This window comes from Epinephelus lanceolatus, chromosome 16, assembly GCF_041903045.1.
Source record: "Epinephelus lanceolatus isolate andai-2023 chromosome 16, ASM4190304v1, whole genome shotgun sequence".
NCBI classification, from domain to species: Eukaryota; Metazoa; Chordata; class Actinopteri; order Perciformes; family Serranidae; genus Epinephelus; species Epinephelus lanceolatus.
This window is the reverse complement of record NC_135749.1, coordinates 346,256-366,306: the sequence shown is the minus strand read 5'-3', so window position 1 is coordinate 366,306 and position 20,051 is coordinate 346,256. Positions and strand designations below refer to the sequence as shown.

Genomic DNA, 20,051 nt, shown 5'->3' with positions numbered 1-20,051 from the left:
TGTTAGTTTATACCTGTTAGCTGTTACCTGTTAGCAGTTAGTTGTTACCTGTTAGCTGTTAGTTTATACCTGTTAGCAGTTAGCTGTTAATTATATGCCGTTCACAGTTATTTATTAGCTGTTAGTGTCTAGCAGTTAGTTGTTAGCTCTTAGCAGTTAGTAGCTAATTATCATTACCTCTCAGTAGCCGGTAGACACAGTAAACAGCTTACAGAGGTTACATTGATTCACACTGTGATGCGTTCAGGCTCTGTTCAGTATGAATGAAAACTGGTTGAGGGTAAATTATATAACTTTGTCATGATGTGTTCAGGATCATCCTGTAAAACGTAGCTTCTAGTGATAAAGTTGAATAAATCTGTTTGAAGGAGAAAATGTGTCGAAGTTTTACAGGAATATAAAAGAGACATCAGAAAGATGAATGATGATGGATCAGAAACAGTAAAAAAGACTTGATTTATTGAGTATTAGAACACACGTGCGACATGTTACTGAGAGACAATCAGCTCAATGGTCTGTTGTAACATTTGTCCATAAATCAATGAGGGTGTGTTCAAACATTACCAGACTCAGTGGATTTTTTTTAACTCAGACATCAAAGCATGTCTCCAAAATGTTTCTGCAGCTGACCAACAGGAAGTCGGCCATTTTGAATTAAATCTGTAATTTTGGTGCATTTTTGGCCATTTCCGGGGGTCGTACTTTAACAAACTCCTTCTATAGATTTGATCCAATCAAATCAACTTTGTCCGAACCATCTTCAGACCTTCGACATCCAAAGTTGATAGAAGCTTGAGTTCTAGTTGAACCGTGTGACTGTGGTGAGGTGTCAAACTTCCATCTTTTGCCACCAAACAGGAAGTAGTTTATAACTCCAGCATACATGGTCCAAACTTCCCCAAACCTCACAGGATTGATGACAGTCCCGCCCTGAACACATCTACATGTCAGTAATTAGTGATAAATATAGCGCCCCCTACTGGCTACAGGAAATGTCATGTTTAATACTTTGATAGTCATCTTCTATAAATTGACCACATCCACCTCAAACTTGCTCAAATAAGCCATAAGACGTTAATGACGCTTTATTTTGGAAACTATGCGGTTTCCTCGAAGGGCGTGGCTGAATTTTGATGTTTCGCCGTGATGATAAACATTGCTGTAACTTGACTCCATGTGGGCATATCTTGCCAAAACTTCACACATTTGCTGTGAGGGTCATAAGGACAGAGGGATGTTGTATGCTATAAAGCCCTCTGGGGCAAATTGTTATTTGTGATATTGGGCTTTATAAATAAAATTAATTGATCGATTGATGATGAGTCCCCCCCAGAAAACATCTGTAAAGGAATTCTGAATCACCACCATAGCACCACCTACTGGTTACAAAGAAATTACTATTTTCATTCTTTGATGTCCCAAATTTGCTGATAAAAAGTAAAAAAGTAAAAAAAAATAATAATAGAAAAAAAAGGTCAAAAATTAAGCTCTTGAGTTTTCATCAAACGCTGTCACCATGGCATCGCCTTATTAGCCATAAAACACAAAGTTGTTTTTAAGGGGCAAGGGATGGTTGAAAACTCACCAAACGTGGCATACACATCAGAGGTTCCAAATTCTGATATGATTTTTGTGCTTTGATGTGCCAAGATGGCTCAACAGCGCCCCCTAGAAAATTTCAATGAAACAGCCCCTGAAGCTGGTTTGACCTGCATGTATGAAACTTGGTAGGCATCTGTCACACTCTAAGACGTACAAAAAAGCCTCTTGGAGCCATGCTCCAAACCCAACAGGAAGTCCGCCATTTAGAATTTATTTGTGCCACTTTTGTGCAGTTTTGCCCATTTCCAGGGCTCGTCAATTAAAGAACTAGTCCTAGAGATTTTATCAGATTGACTTCAAACCTTGGTCTGTTTTTTAAACAGCTTTAAAGCTTATTTTAGGGAGCCTGATGCATAAGGCCATCAAAAATAGTCAATTGGAATATTGGACATAACATATATGACAGTACAGTAACATTTACATCCATACTAATAACATAAAACAAATAACATAAAACACAAAAGACAAAAGCATCCCCCATTCACTGGTTTGGGTTTCAGTCCAGTGTTATTTTATATGTAACTGTTTAGGACATTATCCTTTCGAGTTTTCTTAAACGCAGATAAAGAGGTGAGTTCTTTTATGGTGTCATCAAGCTTATTCCATATTTGAGGGCCCCTGCAAGTCACACTCATGCTGGCACTTTTAAGGCGTCTGCTCTTCCCCACAATAAGATGTTTGTGTGTAGTATGGTGCTCATGCAGAGGCCAACAAACCGCAACAAGCTCAGTTAATCTTTAGTTGACATTATGTATTACTTGGAACATCAAGCATGCATTTTGGTAAACATTAAAATCCAGTAGTCTAAGGAGACCATATCTGTGGAACAATGGACGTGTAGGAGCATTAAATTAAGACCAAGAGATGTCATTGATGACAGTCCTGCCCTGAACAGATCTATATCTCAATATTCAGTGAAGAGTACAGCGCCACCTAGCTGAGACATCTTTTATGACACTTATTTTTGGATTGACCTGCTTGCAGCTTTAATTATTATTATTATTAGGGTCCAGGCAGCTAAGCTGCCAGGACACTATTGTAATCCTAGTTCTTCTTCTTCTTCTTTCTTCTTCTGAGGAAATCATACTTCCCATGGCTGAAAACTCAGCAAACTTTGCACAAGGGTCCAGTCTCATGCCAGATATCCTCAGCTGTAAACTCAAGCCAATAGTCCTGATGGTGGCGCTACAGCAAGCGTCTAAAGTTCAAAACTTTGAAAATTCATAACAAATCAACCATACGTGCTACAACTTCACAACTTTCATCAAACTGTAGCTCCAATACTGAAGAAACTTTTGTACATTTAAACCTATTAAAATTATGAAGTCCATCATTCTGGTTTTTTTTTCAAAAACTGTAAAACTTCTTAAACCTATCTCCTCCCACAATTTTTATTGAAAATTGAGCCTACAGTGCATCAAAATGTTTGACTGTAAACGGTACTGTAAACATGTACATGCAAATTCTTGCTAAATAAATCTTCAATGTTCATGAAAAAAAAGACAAAATTCTAGAGTCATGGTAGATGATGTGTGGCAAATTTCAGAATTTTATCTCAAAAACTGAATTTTTGACAGCATTTTGAATTTTGCTCTAATGTGAACAATTGGAGTCAATGTAAAAATGGCAAATTTAAACATCAGTTTTTCACTTATGGAGCAAATCAATCACTGTTACAAACAAATTACCAACATCTCCATGCTGTCTAGATGCAATATGTGTATTTTCAGATTTTTGTCTTAATAACTGAATTTTTTACAGTGGTTTCAAATCTGCCTTTCAATGCACGGACAGCTACTTTCCTACACAATATTGAATGGCTTACTCAGTTTGTGAAGCTACTGTTGAGTTGCTACTTGCCAATTAGCTCAGAGCGGTAGATGACCGTCTTAGGTTCCAGAGGTTGTGGATTTGAGCCTTAACTGGTGCAGAATCCACATTGTAATGTAAACATCTTCTTGTGCTCCAGCTTATTGCTTAAAATTGCCTGAGCGTGACTGATCACTGTGCAGCATCTTCAAGTTTTATTCTGCCAGAAAATCTGCCTTCTCATGCTTGAAAATAAACCAAACTTTGCACAAAGATCCAGTGTCAATGCTTCAGTGTGAAACCATCTGAGGCTTCTCACTTTGCACATAGCTCAACTAGTTAAACATCAGTTTTTCACTTATGAAGCAAATCAATCATTGTTACAAACAAATTACCAACATCTCCATGCTGTCTAGATGCAATATGTGTATTTTCAGATTTTTGTTTCCATAACTGAATTTTTTACAGTGGTTTCAAATCTGCTTTTCCATGCATGGACGGCTGCTAAACCTGCACGTCTGGCTTAGTCAGTTTGTGAAGCTACACATGAATTGTCACTGACTAATTAGCTCAGTGAGATAGAAATTGATTCTTAGTCTCAGAGGTTGTGAGTTCAAGCCTCAGCTGATGAAAAAGGCAGATTGTGTTGCTAAATTCCTAAATGTCTTCCAATTCTTCTGCTTGTTGCTCAGAATTGCCTAAAAATGCCCGGACCCGACCCATCTCTGCGCAGCAGCTATAATTATTATTATTATTATTATTATTATTATTGTTCAAAAATGTTTGCGCAAATTCCCATGAGATGGTACATCATAGAGACATGAAATTTTCATTGATGATTGGAAGTTGTGTGCAAACACTGATCAAGCTATATAACTGCCGATCAGCCAGATAAGAGCGCTATAATTAAGGTTATGTCGTTTTGAAAGGCCACCACCCTCGCACTGTATGTCAGATTGACTTGAAATTCGACACACATGGTCAGGTGAATGTCTTTGAGAATGCTTTGAGAACCCTCAAGGTCCGCCCACTAGCTTGCCCGCCATTTTTAATTTTTTGAAAACACATATTTGACGTCTCCTCCTAAGTCGTAGGTCCGATTCATACCAAAGTTTCTGTGAATCATTTTTGGCCTATGGTCATCAAACGTTCCCAAAAGCTTTTTCATATTTCTGCTTTTTGAAGATACTGATCAGTGATCTTTAAAGGGGGCGTGGCTTAGCACATAACTCCACAACCTTTGGTCCAATCATCACAAAACTTGCCAGTGAAGAGGAACCAGGCGCATATCCTAAAAGATACATTATGTGACCACTAGGGGCACCATAAATACAAAAATGGGCGTGGCCTACCACAAATGAGATTATAAATCAGAAAGTGACCAATCATTACAAAACCTGCAGGACAGGTTAAATAAAAACGGTGGTCAGTAGGGAGTGCCACCAGTTCCAACCAAGTGCAGTAACTTCTCACAAAATTTGTCCATAAATCAATGAAGGTTTGATCAAACATCAACAAACTCAGTGGATTTCTTTTAACTTAGCCATTAGAGCATGTCCTCAAAATGCCTCTGCAGGTGACCAACAGGAAGTGACAGAGGAGGACATGGCCCCATAGGGATTTGGGCTGCGTCCTGAATGTCAGAGATCCTGATCCTACCCAGTGCTCAAGTTTTAAAGATCAGTGCTGGTCTGAAACTCATCTCAAATCGGTCTCAGGATCCTGAACCACACTGAAATCAAACCATGGCAATTTTGTGACGTCAGCAAATATCATTAGTCGTCCAGTTGTCCTCTTCACCGTCCTCAAAGGACGTTACATCTGCGGTGGACAAACGGACGGATGAATTCAGACGGCAGGTTGATCAGGATGTTGACTCGTCTGCTGTGATCCAACATGGCCGCTCAGACGGCTACTTCCTGTGTCTCCCTTCAGGCTGAAGTGAAACAGCGGGAGGACAAAGCAGACACGGTAGATTCCGTCTCTTACAGGACGTCACGTTAACACAAGCTGAGCATGAGACATAAACACAGCTGAGACCAGAAGACTCAACCGACCTGTCTCTACTTCGTGTCTCTGTGAAACTTCATGTGATTGTTGAAGCTCTGCCTCCAAGTGAAACTTTTCCCGCAGACAGAGCAGCTGAACGGTTTCTCCCCTGTGTGTGTCCTCATGTGGACCTTCAGGTGTCCACTCTCAGTGAAGTGGTTCCCACACACAGAGCAGCTGAAGGGTTTCTCTCCAGTGTGGATCCTCAGGTGTTTCCTCAGCGATCCGCTGCACGAGAAATATTTCATACACACTGAGCAGCCGTACGGTTTCTCTCCGGTGTGGATCCTCAGGTGTTCCTGTAGGTTCTTCTTACGGCGGAACCTCTTGGTGCACTGAGAGCAGCTGAACGGTCTCTCTGCGAGGTCGCTGTTGTGGACTTCGTCTAAACTCTCTGTGAAGTCGGGAGCGACTTCAGTCTGAACGTCAGCAGAGTCTGAAGTTGCCGGAGGCTCCGCCCCTGTGCTCTGGTCAGGTCGTGAAGAGTCGTTGGCACAGCTGTGGTTCTTCAGGTTAAACCGCCATGCAAATCTTTTGCCGCAGACGCAGTAGAGAAAGCGTTTCTCCTCCGTGTGGACACTGGTGTGGTCAGTCAGACTTCCTGTTTGTGTTAACCCTTTCTCACAGAAGGAGCAGCTGAACGGTTTCTCTCCTGAGTGCGTCTTCATGTGCGACTGCAGGTTCTCCTCACCGCAGAACATTTTCCCACACTCAGGACAGATGAATGACTTCCTGTCACTGATGGAGACTGACGGAGGTTCTCTGGTTTCAGTCTCAGTCTCGGAGGAGTCTGACGTCTTGTCATCAGAGTCTGATCCTCCATCAACTGCCAAGTCGCCTGCTGGACGCTCGCTCTGACTCTGCAACGACTCGTCAGTACACCTGTGGCTCTTCAGTTCATGACGCCATGCGAACCTCTTGTCACAGACGCAGCAGCGGAAACGGATCTTCCCCGTGTGGCGCGCCATGTGTTGGATCAGATATCCTCTCTGAGTGAACTTCCTGCCACAGACGGAGCAGCTGAACAGATGATCGTCAGGGTGAGCCCCGCCGTCTTTCCTCAGGTGGTGACTGTAGCAGAGTTTTTTATCGCACTCGGAGACACCCCCGGCGGCTGAGACACACTGATGAGGCTCCGCCCCTCTGTGGATGCCCATGTGTTGGACCAGGTATCTCCTCTTAGTGTATTTCTTCCCACACACAGAGCAGCTGAATGGTTTCTCCCCACTGTGTGTCCTCATGTGAGTCTCCAGGAATCCGTTCTTTGTAAACTTCTTCCCACACTCGGAGCAGTTGAACGGTTTCTCAGGTGAATCACATCCTGTGTCGTTGACAGGAAGTTCATCATCGACCTGAGAGTTTAAACCTGACGGAGGTTCTCTGGTCTCGTCCCAGTCGTCACAGCTGACTTCGATTTCAGCAACTGAGAACTCTCCGGTCCTGTCATCAATATCTGGACCTGAGTTCCTGTCTGGTCCTGGTCCTCCACAGTGGTGTCCCCCAGACTGAGGTGTCTCTTCATCATCTTCACTCTTCACAGGGACAGGAGTGAATGTGAACTTGGTGATATCAGCCTCCTCCAGCCCTTGAAGCTGCTCTCCCTCCTGACTGCTCCACAGTTCCTCCTCTTCCTCTTTAATGTGTGGGGGCTCTGGGTCCTCCTGGTCCACACTGGAGCTCCACTCCTGCTGCTCAGGGGGAACCTCTTCTTTAACCACCAACAGCTGCTGCTGGACCTCTGCACCAAACAGGAAACAGAGACAAACTGTCATTTGATGCCAGGTGAGCAACCTGACACACTGCAGGATATAGTGCCCACACAACTCTATTTTCACACATTTTAGTCTTTTTTTGGACATTTTATCAATACTTTTTCAGACATCTTTTGTTTATAAACTTTTTTGAGATTTCATCAGCAATTTCTTTTGACATTTTTTTTTTAATTTTTATTAAATTTTTAAGACAAAAATAAACACACACACACACCAAAATTAACACAGACTTAAGAAAAACAGCCTCATTCCCATGACATAAACAGCAGAGCTCACAGTATATGTTTCAAAAGTCCAACAGCTCAGCATCGTCTATCGAAAAGTTCATAAATTGACCCATTCCAGGGGTCAGGCCTGAATATATATATATATATATATATATATATATATGTATATATACACACACACACACACACACACACACATATATATATATATATATATATATACAAAAAGAAAAGAAAAAAGAAAACAGAAGAAATGGTGTTGGAGCCAAAGCTAGCAGGGGATCACACACCACTGTGTATCCATGGAGAAACTCTTACAGGTATCTTGGTGTTCACCTCGATGACCTTTTCAGTTGGCAAGTCCATGTAGATCATCTGTGTTCTCATTTGCAGCAAAGACTGTACTTCTTGCGCAGACTCAGTGTTTGGTGTCAATCAGAGAGTAATGTTCTTATTTTATCAGGCTGTTTTGCAAAGTATTCTCAGGTATGGCATGTCAGCATGGTATGGTAATCTATACATCTAAAATCAAGAATCACTCGTCTGACACAAAGTGCCATGAAAGTGATAGGGAGGTCTGAAAGGCTCCCCCTGCAGGCTGTTTATGAGCAGTGTGTGCTCAGACAGGTACAGAGAATCTTGTCTGATGAGACCCATGTCCTTTACTCTGAGTATGAACTTTTACCATCTGGCAAACGCTACAGACTTCCCCTCTGCAGGCTGAATCGTTTTAAGAATTCATTTTTGCCTACCTCAGTCAGGACTGTAAGTGCTTCTAAAGCCATAGGTGTTGTGCAGTAATGTTGAGGAACATGGTAGTTCTGTATTGATGTGTGCAAGAGTGTGTGTGTTTGTATATGTTTTAAAGATTACAGTATGTTTGTGTGTTTGTATAGATCTCATGCAGATCATGTGTCAGGGCTATGATGCATCATATGCAATATGTGGCCTGTGGCCTAGATTTGTATTTTCATTTATTTATTATTTATTCACCATGGAAGCAGCTACATGTGCCAGCACTGGAGTCCCAGTTGAATTTCCCCTAGGCGACACTAAAGTGTATTTTATCTTATTGTGCATTATGTGTTAATTAAACTGTGGAGTAGCCTCGTGCTGTTTTCTACAGTCAATGGATTTTAAAAAAATTTAATGAGAGCTGAGGCTGGAATCAAACCTGAGCTGTTGACATGGTGTGAGCAACCAGGTGAGTCTCATGCACTTATTAACAGTTAACTATCTTTTACGCCCCCCCCCCCCCCCCCCCCCCCCCTTCTCCATCACCACAGCGTTGGACGATAATAAATGTGCAGTTGTCGTGTTCTTGGACTTTTTGAAAGCGTTTGATTCAACAGATCTTACCTTTCTTATATCCAAACTTTAGTGTTTCAGGATGTGGTGATCAGCTGGTTTAGTGATCACCTGAGGAACAGAGATCAATCTGTATTTATAAATGCTATAAATGGTATGTCAAATAAAATCAAACCATACTGCCGCATGCCTCAAGGCTCTGTACAGGGGCCTCTTTTATATCTGATAATGCGTTACTCCTCCTCTGTGCTGATGATCCTCATATTGTTCTGTTACAAGAAAACCTCAGTGCCTCGATCAGAGTAGTTGATTTAAACCCCGTAAAGGACTGAAAATACCAGATGTTCTTAACAAATTCTGTAAATCAACTCTGATGTCATTTCATATCCAATAAGACAAGAACAAACCAGACTTAAAATCAGCTCCTATGATTTTTGTTTTCATCATGTTCATAAAAACAGCAGCAACAAAATAATCACACATGAATTAAGCATGAAAATATATAAAATATATGAAATCAGGTTACAAGTCTGATTCAGATTCTGTTACAATATTAATAGAACTAAATCAAATCTACCACTAATTACACATTTAAAAAATGTCCCCTGGGATCTTTATGTATAATTCAACTCTAATCATCAGGCTGTAACCTGTGACAGGCTGTTCTATCCCAAATATATTGATAAAATGTCTAAAAAATATTATCAAAATATCTGAAAAAATCGTAATAAATGTCCAAAAAAGGTGGTGAAATGTCTGAAAAACATCCAAAATGTTAACAAAATGTCGCAAAAATATTATTAAAATATCTGAAACAATACTAATAACATATCAGAAAAAATGTAGACACGTCTGAAGAAATGTTTATAAAATGTCTGAAAAACATTATTAAAAGTTAGAAAGAATTCTGATAAAATGCCTGAAAAATGTTGATAATATGACCAAACATATTAAAAAATATATTATGATAATGTCTGAAGAAAATATAACATGTCTGAATAACTTTATTAAAATGTTCAAAAAGTGTTAATAAAATGTCTAAAAATAAATGTCCAAAGAATATTATTAAAATTTATTTTTTTTAATAAATATCGGAAAAAAATCTGATAAAATGTCTGGAAAATATTATTATGTCCCAAAAATTATAATAAAATGTGAAAAAAATGTTGATAAAGTATCCAAAATTCTTATTTAATTTATTATAATTAACAATATTTTTATCAGTAAATTAAAGATTATGAAAAGGTACTGTGCCGATGCTGTGACGAAACTTTGACCCAGACCGCTGCTGGAGCAGAAATCAAACACATCATTATTCTATATCAGAATCACGAAAACTTTATTGTATTTTAGAGATGATGACTCTCGTTGTTTTGACATCATCACGTTTTCAACGACACCGTTAACTTCAGAGTGAATCTCCTCACGTAAACGTTTTCTCCCACGTGGACGTTCACACTTCGCAGCCGAGTGGTTTCTCTCCTGTGTGAGTCCCCATGTGTCTCTTCAGAGAACTATTATATCCAAACTTTTTCCTGCACTCAGAGCAGCTGAACGGTTTCTCTCCCCTGTGCGTAATCATGTGTTGGACTAAATGTTTATTTAGTTTAGTTTATTTACTTTATTAATCCCCCTGAGGGGAAATTCAATGTTTTCACTCTTGCTTGTCAATTACACACAGGTCTGAAATACACACACATGCACACCCACCATGTCAATCAATCAATCAATCAATTTTATTTATAAAGCCCAATATCACAAATCACAATTTGCCTCACAGGGCTTTACAGCATACGACATCCCTCTGTCCTTATGACCCTCACAGCTGATCAGGAAAAACTCCCCAAAAAACCCTTTAACGGGGAAAAATGGTAGAAACCTCAGGAAGAGCAACTGAGGAGGGATCCCTCTTCCAGGACGGACAGACGTGCAATAGATGTCGTACAGAACAGATCAGCATAATAAATTAACAGTAATCTGTATGACACAATGAGACAGAGAGAGAGACAGAGAGAGAGAGAGAGACAGAGAGAGAGACAGAGAGAGAGAGAGAGAGACAGAGAGAGAGATGCAGGTAATGACAGTAGCTTACAACAACATTATAGAAAGTAATAATATTATAGTTATAGTTCTGGCTACTGTGGTACAATATGCTGAAAGTATGTATTAATATCTGACAGTATACATGTGTGACAATAGTCATATGTGTATAATAACAGTAGAAATATGACTAATGACTAATGATGGCAGCAGCAGCAGGAGGCATCTGGCAGGACCACGGCAGCAGCACAACCACACACGTCACGCTGTCCAGGCACCGCTGTGATATGAGTTAATCTGAGAGACAGTGGAGCACAAAGGCTCCGGAGAAGAAGCCGAGTTAGTGACATCCAGAATGGCCGAGTTAGCAAGATGCAGTAATAGAATACGAGAGAGAGAGAGAGAGAGAGAGAGAGGGAGAGAAGGTGCCCGGTGTATTATAGGGGGTCCTCCGGCAGACTAGGCCTAAGTCAGCCTAACTAGGGGCTGGTACAGGGCAAGCCTGAGCCAGCCCTAACTATAAGCTTTATCAAAGAGGAAAGTCTTAAGTCTAGTTTTAAATGTGGAGACGGTGTCTGCCTCCCGGACCGTAACAGGAAGATGATTCCACAGGAGAGGAGCCTGATAGCTGAAGGCTCTGGCTCCTGATCTACTTTTGGAGACTTTAGGGACCACGAGTAACCCTGCGTTCTCAGAGCGCAGTGTTCTGGTGGGATAATATGGCACTATGAGCTCTCTAAGATATGATGGAGCTTGACCATTTAGAGCTTTATAAGTTAACAGTAGGATTTTAAATTCAATTCTGGATTTTACAGGGAGCCAGTGCAGAGAAGCTAAAACAGGAGAAATATGATCTTGTTTCTTAGTTCCTGTTAGTACACGTGCTGCTGCATTCTGAATTAGCTGGAGAGTTTTTAAGGACTTACTAGAGCTACCTGATAATAGAGAGTTACAGTAATCCAGCCTAGAGGTAACAAAAGCGTGGACCAATTTTTCTGCATCTTTTCGGGTCAGGATAGGCCTAATTTTCACAATATTACGCAGATGAAAAAATGCAGTCCGTGAGGTTTGTTTTAAATGAGAATTAAAAGACAAATCTTGATCAAATGTTACTCCGAGGTTTCTTACGGTAGTGCTAGAGGCCAGAGCAATGCCATCTAGAGAAACTATGTCATCAGATAAAGAGTCTCTGAGTTGTTTGGGGCCAAGAACAATAACTTCAGTTTTGTCTGTATTTAACATCAGGAAATTGGTGCTCATCCAAGTTTTTATGTCTTTAAGGCAGTTATGGAGTTTAGTTAATTGATTATTTTCTTCTGGCTTCATCGATAAATACAACTGAGTATCATCCGCATAACAATGGAAATTTATAGAGTGATTTCTAATGATGTTACCGAAAGGAAGCATATATAGAGTAAATAGGATTGGTCCGAGCACAGAACCTTGCGGAACTCCAAAACAAACTTTGGTACGTAAGGATGATTCATTATGAACGTCAACAAACTGAAAACGATCAGATAAATAAGATTTAAACCAGTTTAGTGCAGAACCTTTTAGGCCAATTAAGTGATCCAGTCTCTGCAGTAGAATTTGATGGTCAATTGTGTCAAACGCCGCACTAAGATCTAATAAAACAAGTACAGAGACGAGTCCTTTGTCTGAAGCAATCAGAAGGTCATTTGTAATTTTAACTAGAGCTGTCTCAGTGCTATGATGCACTCTAAATCCTGACTGAAATTCCTCAAATAAATTATTATCATGGAGAAAATCACACAGCTGGTCTGCGACTACTTTCTCAAGGATCTTTGACATAAAGGGAAGATTAGATATTGGTCTATAGTTGGCTAACACCTCTGGATCCAGGGTGGGCTTTTTTAGTAGAGGTTTAATTACAGCTACCTTAAAAGACTGTGGTACATAGCCTGTTAATAGGGATATATTGATCATATCTAATATATGAGTGTTAACTAAAGGAAAGACCTCCTTAAGTAGCCTAGTTGGGATGGGGTCTAAGAGACACGTTGATGATTTAGATGAAGAAATCACTGCTGTCAATTCTTGAAGAGAAATTGGGGAGAAGCAATCTAAATATATATTAGGTCTTACAGCTGTGTTTGAGGTTAGATAGGTACTATCTGAGGACAGGAGGTCATGAATTTTGCCTCTAATAGTTAGAATTTTGTCATTAAAAAAGCTCATAAAATCATTACTGCTAAGGGCTAAAGGAATACAAGGCTCAATAGAGCTTTGACTCTCAGTCAGCCTGGCTACAGTGCTGAAAAGAAACCTGGGGTTGTTCTTGTTTTCTTCTATTAATGCTGAGTAATAGTTTGCTCTGGCATTGCGGAGGCCCCTCTTATAAGTTTTGAGACTGTCTGTCCAGATTAAACAAGATTCTTCCAGTTTGGTCAATCGCCAATTCCTTTCAAATTTTCGCAATATTTGTTTTAACTTACGGGTTTGAGAGTTATACCAAGGAGCGAACTTTCTTTGCTTTTTTAACTTCTTTTTAAGAGGAGCTACAGAGTCAAGTGTTGTTCGCAGCAAGCCTACGGCGCTATCGACAAAATGATCAAAGTTGGTACAGGAAACCTCTGTTACTGTGGGACTTGCCATGTCCATTCTTTAAAAGTTTTCTGACAGACCAAGCGGCAAAATGGTTTCTCTCCTGAGTGAGTCCTTGTGTGTCTCCTCTGACGCGTCTTGGTGCCAAATCTTTTTCTGTATTTAGAGCAGCTGAACGGTTTTTCTCCTGTGTGAATTATCATGTGATCCATCGGAATCTTATTATGCCCAAATTTTTTCCCACACTCTGAGCAGCTGAATGGTTTCTGTCCCGTGTATGTTCTCATTTGTCGGCGTAGCCTTCCGCACGCCGCAAAGGATTTCTTGCAGACAGAGCAGCTGAAGGGTCTCTCTCCTGTTTGAGTTTTAAAATGAAGCTTTAACTGTCGACTTCCCTTGAAAGCTTTTCCGCACTGGGAGCAGCTGAATGGTTTCTCTCCCATGTGACTCGTCACGTGCCGCTTCAGATTCTCCAAATGAGAAAATCTTTCTTCGCAATCAGAGCAGCCAAACGGTTTCTTTCCCGTGTGAATCCTGAAATGTTTATTCAGAGAGTTCCTGAGGATGAATCTTTTCCTGCACTCAGGGCAGCTGAACAGTTTCTCTCCTGCGTGGACTGCTGCGTGCAGAGTCACGTGTTCTTTTCAGGCAAATTTTTCACCACAAACTGAACAGCTGAACGGTTTCTCTCCTGCGTGCGTCTTCATGTGTTGCTGCAGACTTCCCCTGCTGCTGAATTTTTTTCTGCACTCAGACTCGGAGCAGCGGAACGGTTTCTCCGCCAAGTGAGTCTTCATGTGGATCTTTAGAAGATTATTGTAGCCAAATCTTTTCTCACACTCAAAGCAGTTGAGCGGTTTCTCTCCCATGTGGGAGCTCATGTGTCGGTTCAGATCCCCGTTCCGGTAAAAAAAATTTTTGTCACACTCTGAGCAGCTGAATGGTTTCTCCCCAGTGTAGATTCTTGTGTATGTCTGTAGATGTGATCGGACTCTGAAAGATTTCATAAAGACAGGGCAGCTTCTCTCCTGTGTGTGTTGTCTTGTGTGTCTTCAGGTGTGTCCTGCGACAAAATCTTTTCCCGCACTCGGAGCAGCTGAAGGGTTTCTTTAAACCTGATGGAGGTTCTCTGGTCTCCATCCAATCGTCACTGTCGTCAGTCTCAACATCAGAAGACCCTCCTGGCATGGGTTCCTCCTGTTCTTCTTTAATGTGTGGGGGCTCTGGGTCCTCCTAGTCCACCTACTCCTCCTGGACCTGCTGGTCCTCCTCTTTAACCACCAACAGCTGCTGGATGTCTGCGGGGGAGGGGAGAGCACAGATTAGCTTCTGGTTGCAGACTCTGAGTCCCTGGAGACTGGATGGAGCCGTCCAGGAATTATCCGGCGCTGCAGCAGCTGATGGAAGTAAATGGGTCAGTTCTGGTTCTGAGGTCAACTTCCTGTTCGTCTCCTGATCAATGAAAAGACACATTTACATCAGCGTTCAGACGACCACAGATCGCTGCTGGGACGTAAAAATGATTCTTCATGTCATAAACATCATGTGTTAGATCTGTGACCTGTTATTTAGGTTTTGTTTGTTTGTTTGTTGTCTAATCGTCTCGACAGCAGAAAAAAATATTTCAGAGGTTTGTGTGTAAAATTAAAAGATTTAAAGTCAAATTTGAGATTATTTGTAAAAGTCATCATTTATTGACGACATTTGTGATTATTACTGATTGATTGATTCAGCTCCGAACCCAAAGAAAAAAATGTTTACAATTATTATTTAAAATGAGTATAAATATTATTTATTGTTATCTAAAAATTGAGAAATATAAAAATCATTATTTATTGTTTAAATATAAATATGATTTAAAATTGCAATAAATAAATGTAATAAATATTTTTATATAGGTCCGAACACACACATGCACAAACAGGACCTATACATGCACAAAGTGGAGAGATGTCAGAGTGAGGGGGCTGCCTTGGTCAGGTGCCCCGAGCGATTGGGGGGTTCGGTGCCTTGCTCAAGGGCACCTCGGCAGTGCCCAGGAGGTGAACCGGCACCTCTCCAGCCACCAGTCGACGCTCCATATTTGCTCCGGATGGAAACTTGAACAGGCGACCCTCCGGTTCCCAATCCAAGTCCCTATGGACTGAGCTACTGCCGCCCCAACAGCAGGAAACTGATTTTATGAACTTGATGTTTTCATTTAATCATCTGATCATCGAAATAAAGTGACCAATATTATTAATTATTTAAATGAACTGGCATGATTTATGTTTCTCTCTGAGGTTATTAATTAATAACCATCATTTCAATTAATGAATGAAACGAGTCGTCTGTGACGGGTCGTGGTCAGGCAGCGAGGCTGAAACTTGGCTTCCATGGTCGCCACAGTCACATGACACATGGTCACATGACAAATGGCACATGACAGTTACATGACATATAGTCACATGACAGTCATGACATATGGTCACATGACACATAGTCACATGACTCATGGCACATGACACAGTCACATGGCATGGTCACATGACAGAAGGTCACAGAACACATGGTCATATGACTCATGGCACATGACAGTCACATGACACATGGTCACATGACAGTCACATGCGACATTACACATGGTCACATGACAAATGGCACATGACAGTCACATGACATATGGTCACATGACGCAGTCACGTGATAGATGTCACATGACACAGTGACATGGTCACATCACACATGGTCACACGATTCATGGTCACATGACAGTCACATGACATGGTCACATGACACATGGTCACATGATTCATGGTCACATGACACATGGTCACATGACGCAGTCACGTGATACATGTCACATGACACAGTGACATGGTCATATCACACATGGTCACACGATTCATGGTCACATGACAGTCACATGACACATGGTCACATGATTCATGGTCACATGACACATGGTCACATGACATGGTCAAATGACACACAGTCACATGATTCATGGTCACATGACACATGGTCACATGACATGGTCAAATGACACATAGTCACATGATTCATGGTCACATCACACATGGACACATGGTCACAGGATTCATGGTCACATGATTCATGGTCACATGACACATGGTCACATAATTCATGGTCACATGACACATGGTCACATGATTCATGGTCACATGATTCATGGTCACATGACACATGATCAGATGATTCATGGTCACATGACACATGGTCACATGATTCATGGTCACATGACAGTCACATGACATGGTCACATGACACATGGTCACATGACACATGGTCACATGATTCATGGTCACATCACACATGGTCACATGACACATGGTCACATGATTCATGGTCACATGACACATGGTCACATGACACATGGTCACATGACACATGGTCACATGATTCATGGTCACATGACACATGGTCACATGATTCGTGGTCACATGACACATGGTCACATGATTCATGGTCACATGACACATGGTCACATGACACAGTCACATGACACATGGTGGTGGTGTCTTTTTGCCTGACTGAGTTATTGATCAATCGTCAGCTGATCAATAACAATAAAATGAGTTTTATAGTGTTGTTTTGATGATAATTGTTATTTATTAATAGGTTCAGTCACATGACACAGAGGAGTTCATATGAATGAATTCAATATAACGATAAAGATTAAAACTGTTTGACTCTTTTATGAATGAAACATCCTCATTACATTCATACTGAACTGACTGGTTATTGATCTGATCACATATTGATCAGGAGAATCAGATAGCCTCGTTAGCTTAGGGATTACAGCATGACGTCAGCTACCCTACACTGTGACGTCATGACACTAACTACCTGTGCCGGCCCGTACCTGTCAGTGAAAAGTGTCAAACTGGTCGGCACGCGCCGTTACAGGCATTAACAGCAGCATTACACGCATTTTATAGTTCTGCCTTGACTCGACGCCGTAGGTTACGGCAAAGGCTCCACGTCGACATAGAGCCTATGCCGTAACCTACGCCATAGCCTGACGTGCACCTCCCCAGAAATGTAACTCCACAGTGTCACAGCGACGCAGACCTCCTGTCTGTCTCTGTGAGCTGAAACCATTTCCCTCAGTGGAAACAAAGCTTTGATTTACTTTAATTTCACAGATAAGAAACAATAAATTGTGAAGACAATAAAGCCTCCACTAAAATAACATTTTAAGTCTTTATCCATGTTTCATATGAGCAGAGGAAATCTCTGCTAGCTGCTAGGCTAATTTATACAATGTAAAATGCCATAGACATGTGCTAATAATGTTAGCATGTTGTATTTGTGGGGAAAATGTGTCCAGATAAAAACAAGTGTTTGTCTGTGAATGCTGCGAGTTATAGTGAAGCTGATTTGTGTTTGAAACTGTCTCTATTAAGCCATGTTTAAAGTGTGTTTAATGTGTGTTTACTGTGTGTTTAATGTGTGTTTAATGTGTGTTTAGAACCAACTAAACTTTACAGCACTTCACAGAAACCTCCGCCGCCGACTAGTGTTTTGGAGGTGTAACTGCAGAGTGACACAGACACACAAGTAAAAATGCTCACAACGGCGTAGGCTACGTGCGTACGGTCTACGCACAACCAGAAATCCCCTTTTAGCCTCTGTTAACATCCGTTAGCCCCCCCCCTCTCCCCCCACTCCTCCGGGACTGACCCGCTCGGTGCAGCCGGACTTCAGGCTTCAGCACAGCATCCAGCAGCCTCCTCTGGCGGCAGATCTCCCGCTCTGACCGCTCCACTCTGTCTTCGTACTCCGCCACGGTTTCCTCCAACAGACCGACGATCTCCTCCGCAGCCGCCGTTAACCGCTCGGTGAGCAGCGCTCTCAGCTCCGGGATCTCAGCCGCTTCTCTCGCTTTCTCCAGCCGCAGCAGGAAGTCTTCAGCGGCGGCGCTGATCCGCTCATGGACCGACACCCGCAGCAGCTGCACGGCGCACATCTTCATCCGTGTCTGCGGACAAAGACAGAGAGACAGCGGTGGAGACGTAAACACACACACACACACACACACACACACACACACACACACACACACACACACAGAGAGAGAGAGAGAGAGAGAGTACGCGTCGACGACACTTCGCTGGGACCACAGCGAAGCGGCCAAGCGAACAGCGAACCCTGCTGGAGCGGAGGGCGAACTACCGTCGGTTTCTTGCTGAAATGATTCTGGATCATAAAAGGAAGTAAATTATTATTTTAATTTAACATTTATTGTAATTAAACTCGATTGAAAATAATATGTATTTTTGATTGTTTTTTTCTACTCTCTTCATGTCGTCACCATCTCAAAACAAAGAAACAAAACAAATCTCATGTTCAACCTGAAACAAAGAAAAAAAAATCAAGAGAAGTTCTTTGTTTAAAAAACAACAACAAAAAAACTCAACACTTATAAATCAGCTGAACCTGAGTCTTGTCACTGGCACCTGGAGAACCTTTAAGAACCTCATTTTGTGTAGGAAAGGACAGAGCAGGATGTTGTTCCTGAGGAGACTCAGATCATTTGCCGTCTGTAGTGGGCTCCTCAAGACCTTCTACCAGTCTATGGTTGCCAGTGCACTGTTCTTTGCTGTAGTGTGCTGGTGGGGTGGAGTTAAGACTGGTGAGGCCAACAGGCTCAACAAGCTTGTGAGGAAGGTCTGCTCTGTGGTGGGACTGGTCCTTGACAGTCTGGAGACAGTGGCTGAGAGGAGGGTGAAGGACAAAATCTGTGCAATCCTGGACAATCCCCCCCCCCCCCCTTTGCACAACGAGCTGTGGTTGACGGGCAGCTCATTCAGCCTGCGGATCCTCCCACCCAGAACTGAACGATTCAGATGCTCTTTTGTGTCCACTGTCATCAGACTGTACAACAGCGCTTTGGCTTAAGATACATCCAGCTCTGGGGCGTCGGTGGCTTAGTGGTAGAGCAGGCGCCCCATGTACAAGGCTGTTGCCGCAGTGGCCCGGGTTTGACTCCAGCCTGTGGCCCTTTGCTGCATGTCACTCCCTCTCTCTCTCCCCCTTTCACACTTGTCTGTCCTATCAAATAAAAGCTAAAAATGCCCAAAAAATATCTTTAAAAAAAAAGATACATCCAGCTGTGAACGGACCTATCTTACACCTGTCCAATATGACACTTTATCTGCCACCTGTCACTTTATTTCATTCAACACTTTGTCTGCCATTGTTTAGTAACTTTATTCATCTGATGTAGCAATTTTATTTTATCTTTTATTTATCTATTATTATCTTTAATTTTTACTTCTTATGTTATTTAATGTCCTTTGATTTTGTCTTGTGTTGCTGTGATACTTGAATTTCCCCCCTGGTGGATCAATAAAGTATATCTTATTTTATCTTGTCTTGTCAGCAGAACCCCAATAATAATAATAACAATAATAATAATAGTAATGCTAACAATAATGATTGTGATTATTATGATAATAATGCCAATACAGTATTAATGCTAATAACGCTAATAATAATTCTAATAATAGTAATGATTATAATGCCAATTGAAAAATAATAATGCTAATGATGCTAACCCTAATAATAATTATAATAATGCTAATAATGATAATGCTAGTGCTAATAATGATTATGATGCTAATAATAATAATAATAATAATAATAATAATAATATTGACCAGCTGATTCACCG

The 20,051-nt window shown here is 41.3% G+C and overlaps 1 protein-coding gene across 1 annotated transcript; it reads right to left on the bottom strand.

Annotated features, from left to right (window-relative positions):
- Nucleotides 1–437: 437 nt before the first annotated feature.
- LOC117263073 (uncharacterized) lies at nucleotides 438–19,995 on the bottom strand. Its single transcript, XM_078175780.1, has 2 exons — nucleotides 18,059–19,995; nucleotides 438–7,198 (listed from the first exon to the last, which is right to left on the bottom strand). The coding sequence occupies exons 1-2, from the start codon at nucleotides 18,348–18,350 to the stop codon at nucleotides 5,475–5,477; spliced, it is 2,016 nt and encodes a 671-aa protein (XP_078031906.1). The 5' UTR covers nucleotides 18,351–19,995; the 3' UTR covers nucleotides 438–5,474.
- Nucleotides 19,996–20,051: the final 56 nt, after the last annotated feature.

Bases quoted from the DNA above. Each gene is read 5' to 3' on its own strand.
- LOC117263073 (XM_078175780.1), bottom strand. From the start codon at position 18,350: ATGAAGATGTGCGCCGTGCAGCTGCTGCGGGTGTCGGTCCATGAGCGG. The intron at 7,199-18,058 runs GTCAGTCCCGGA...TGTTTGGTGCAG, and splicing joins AGTCCGGCTGCACCGAGCGG to AGGTCCAGCAGCAGCTGTTG.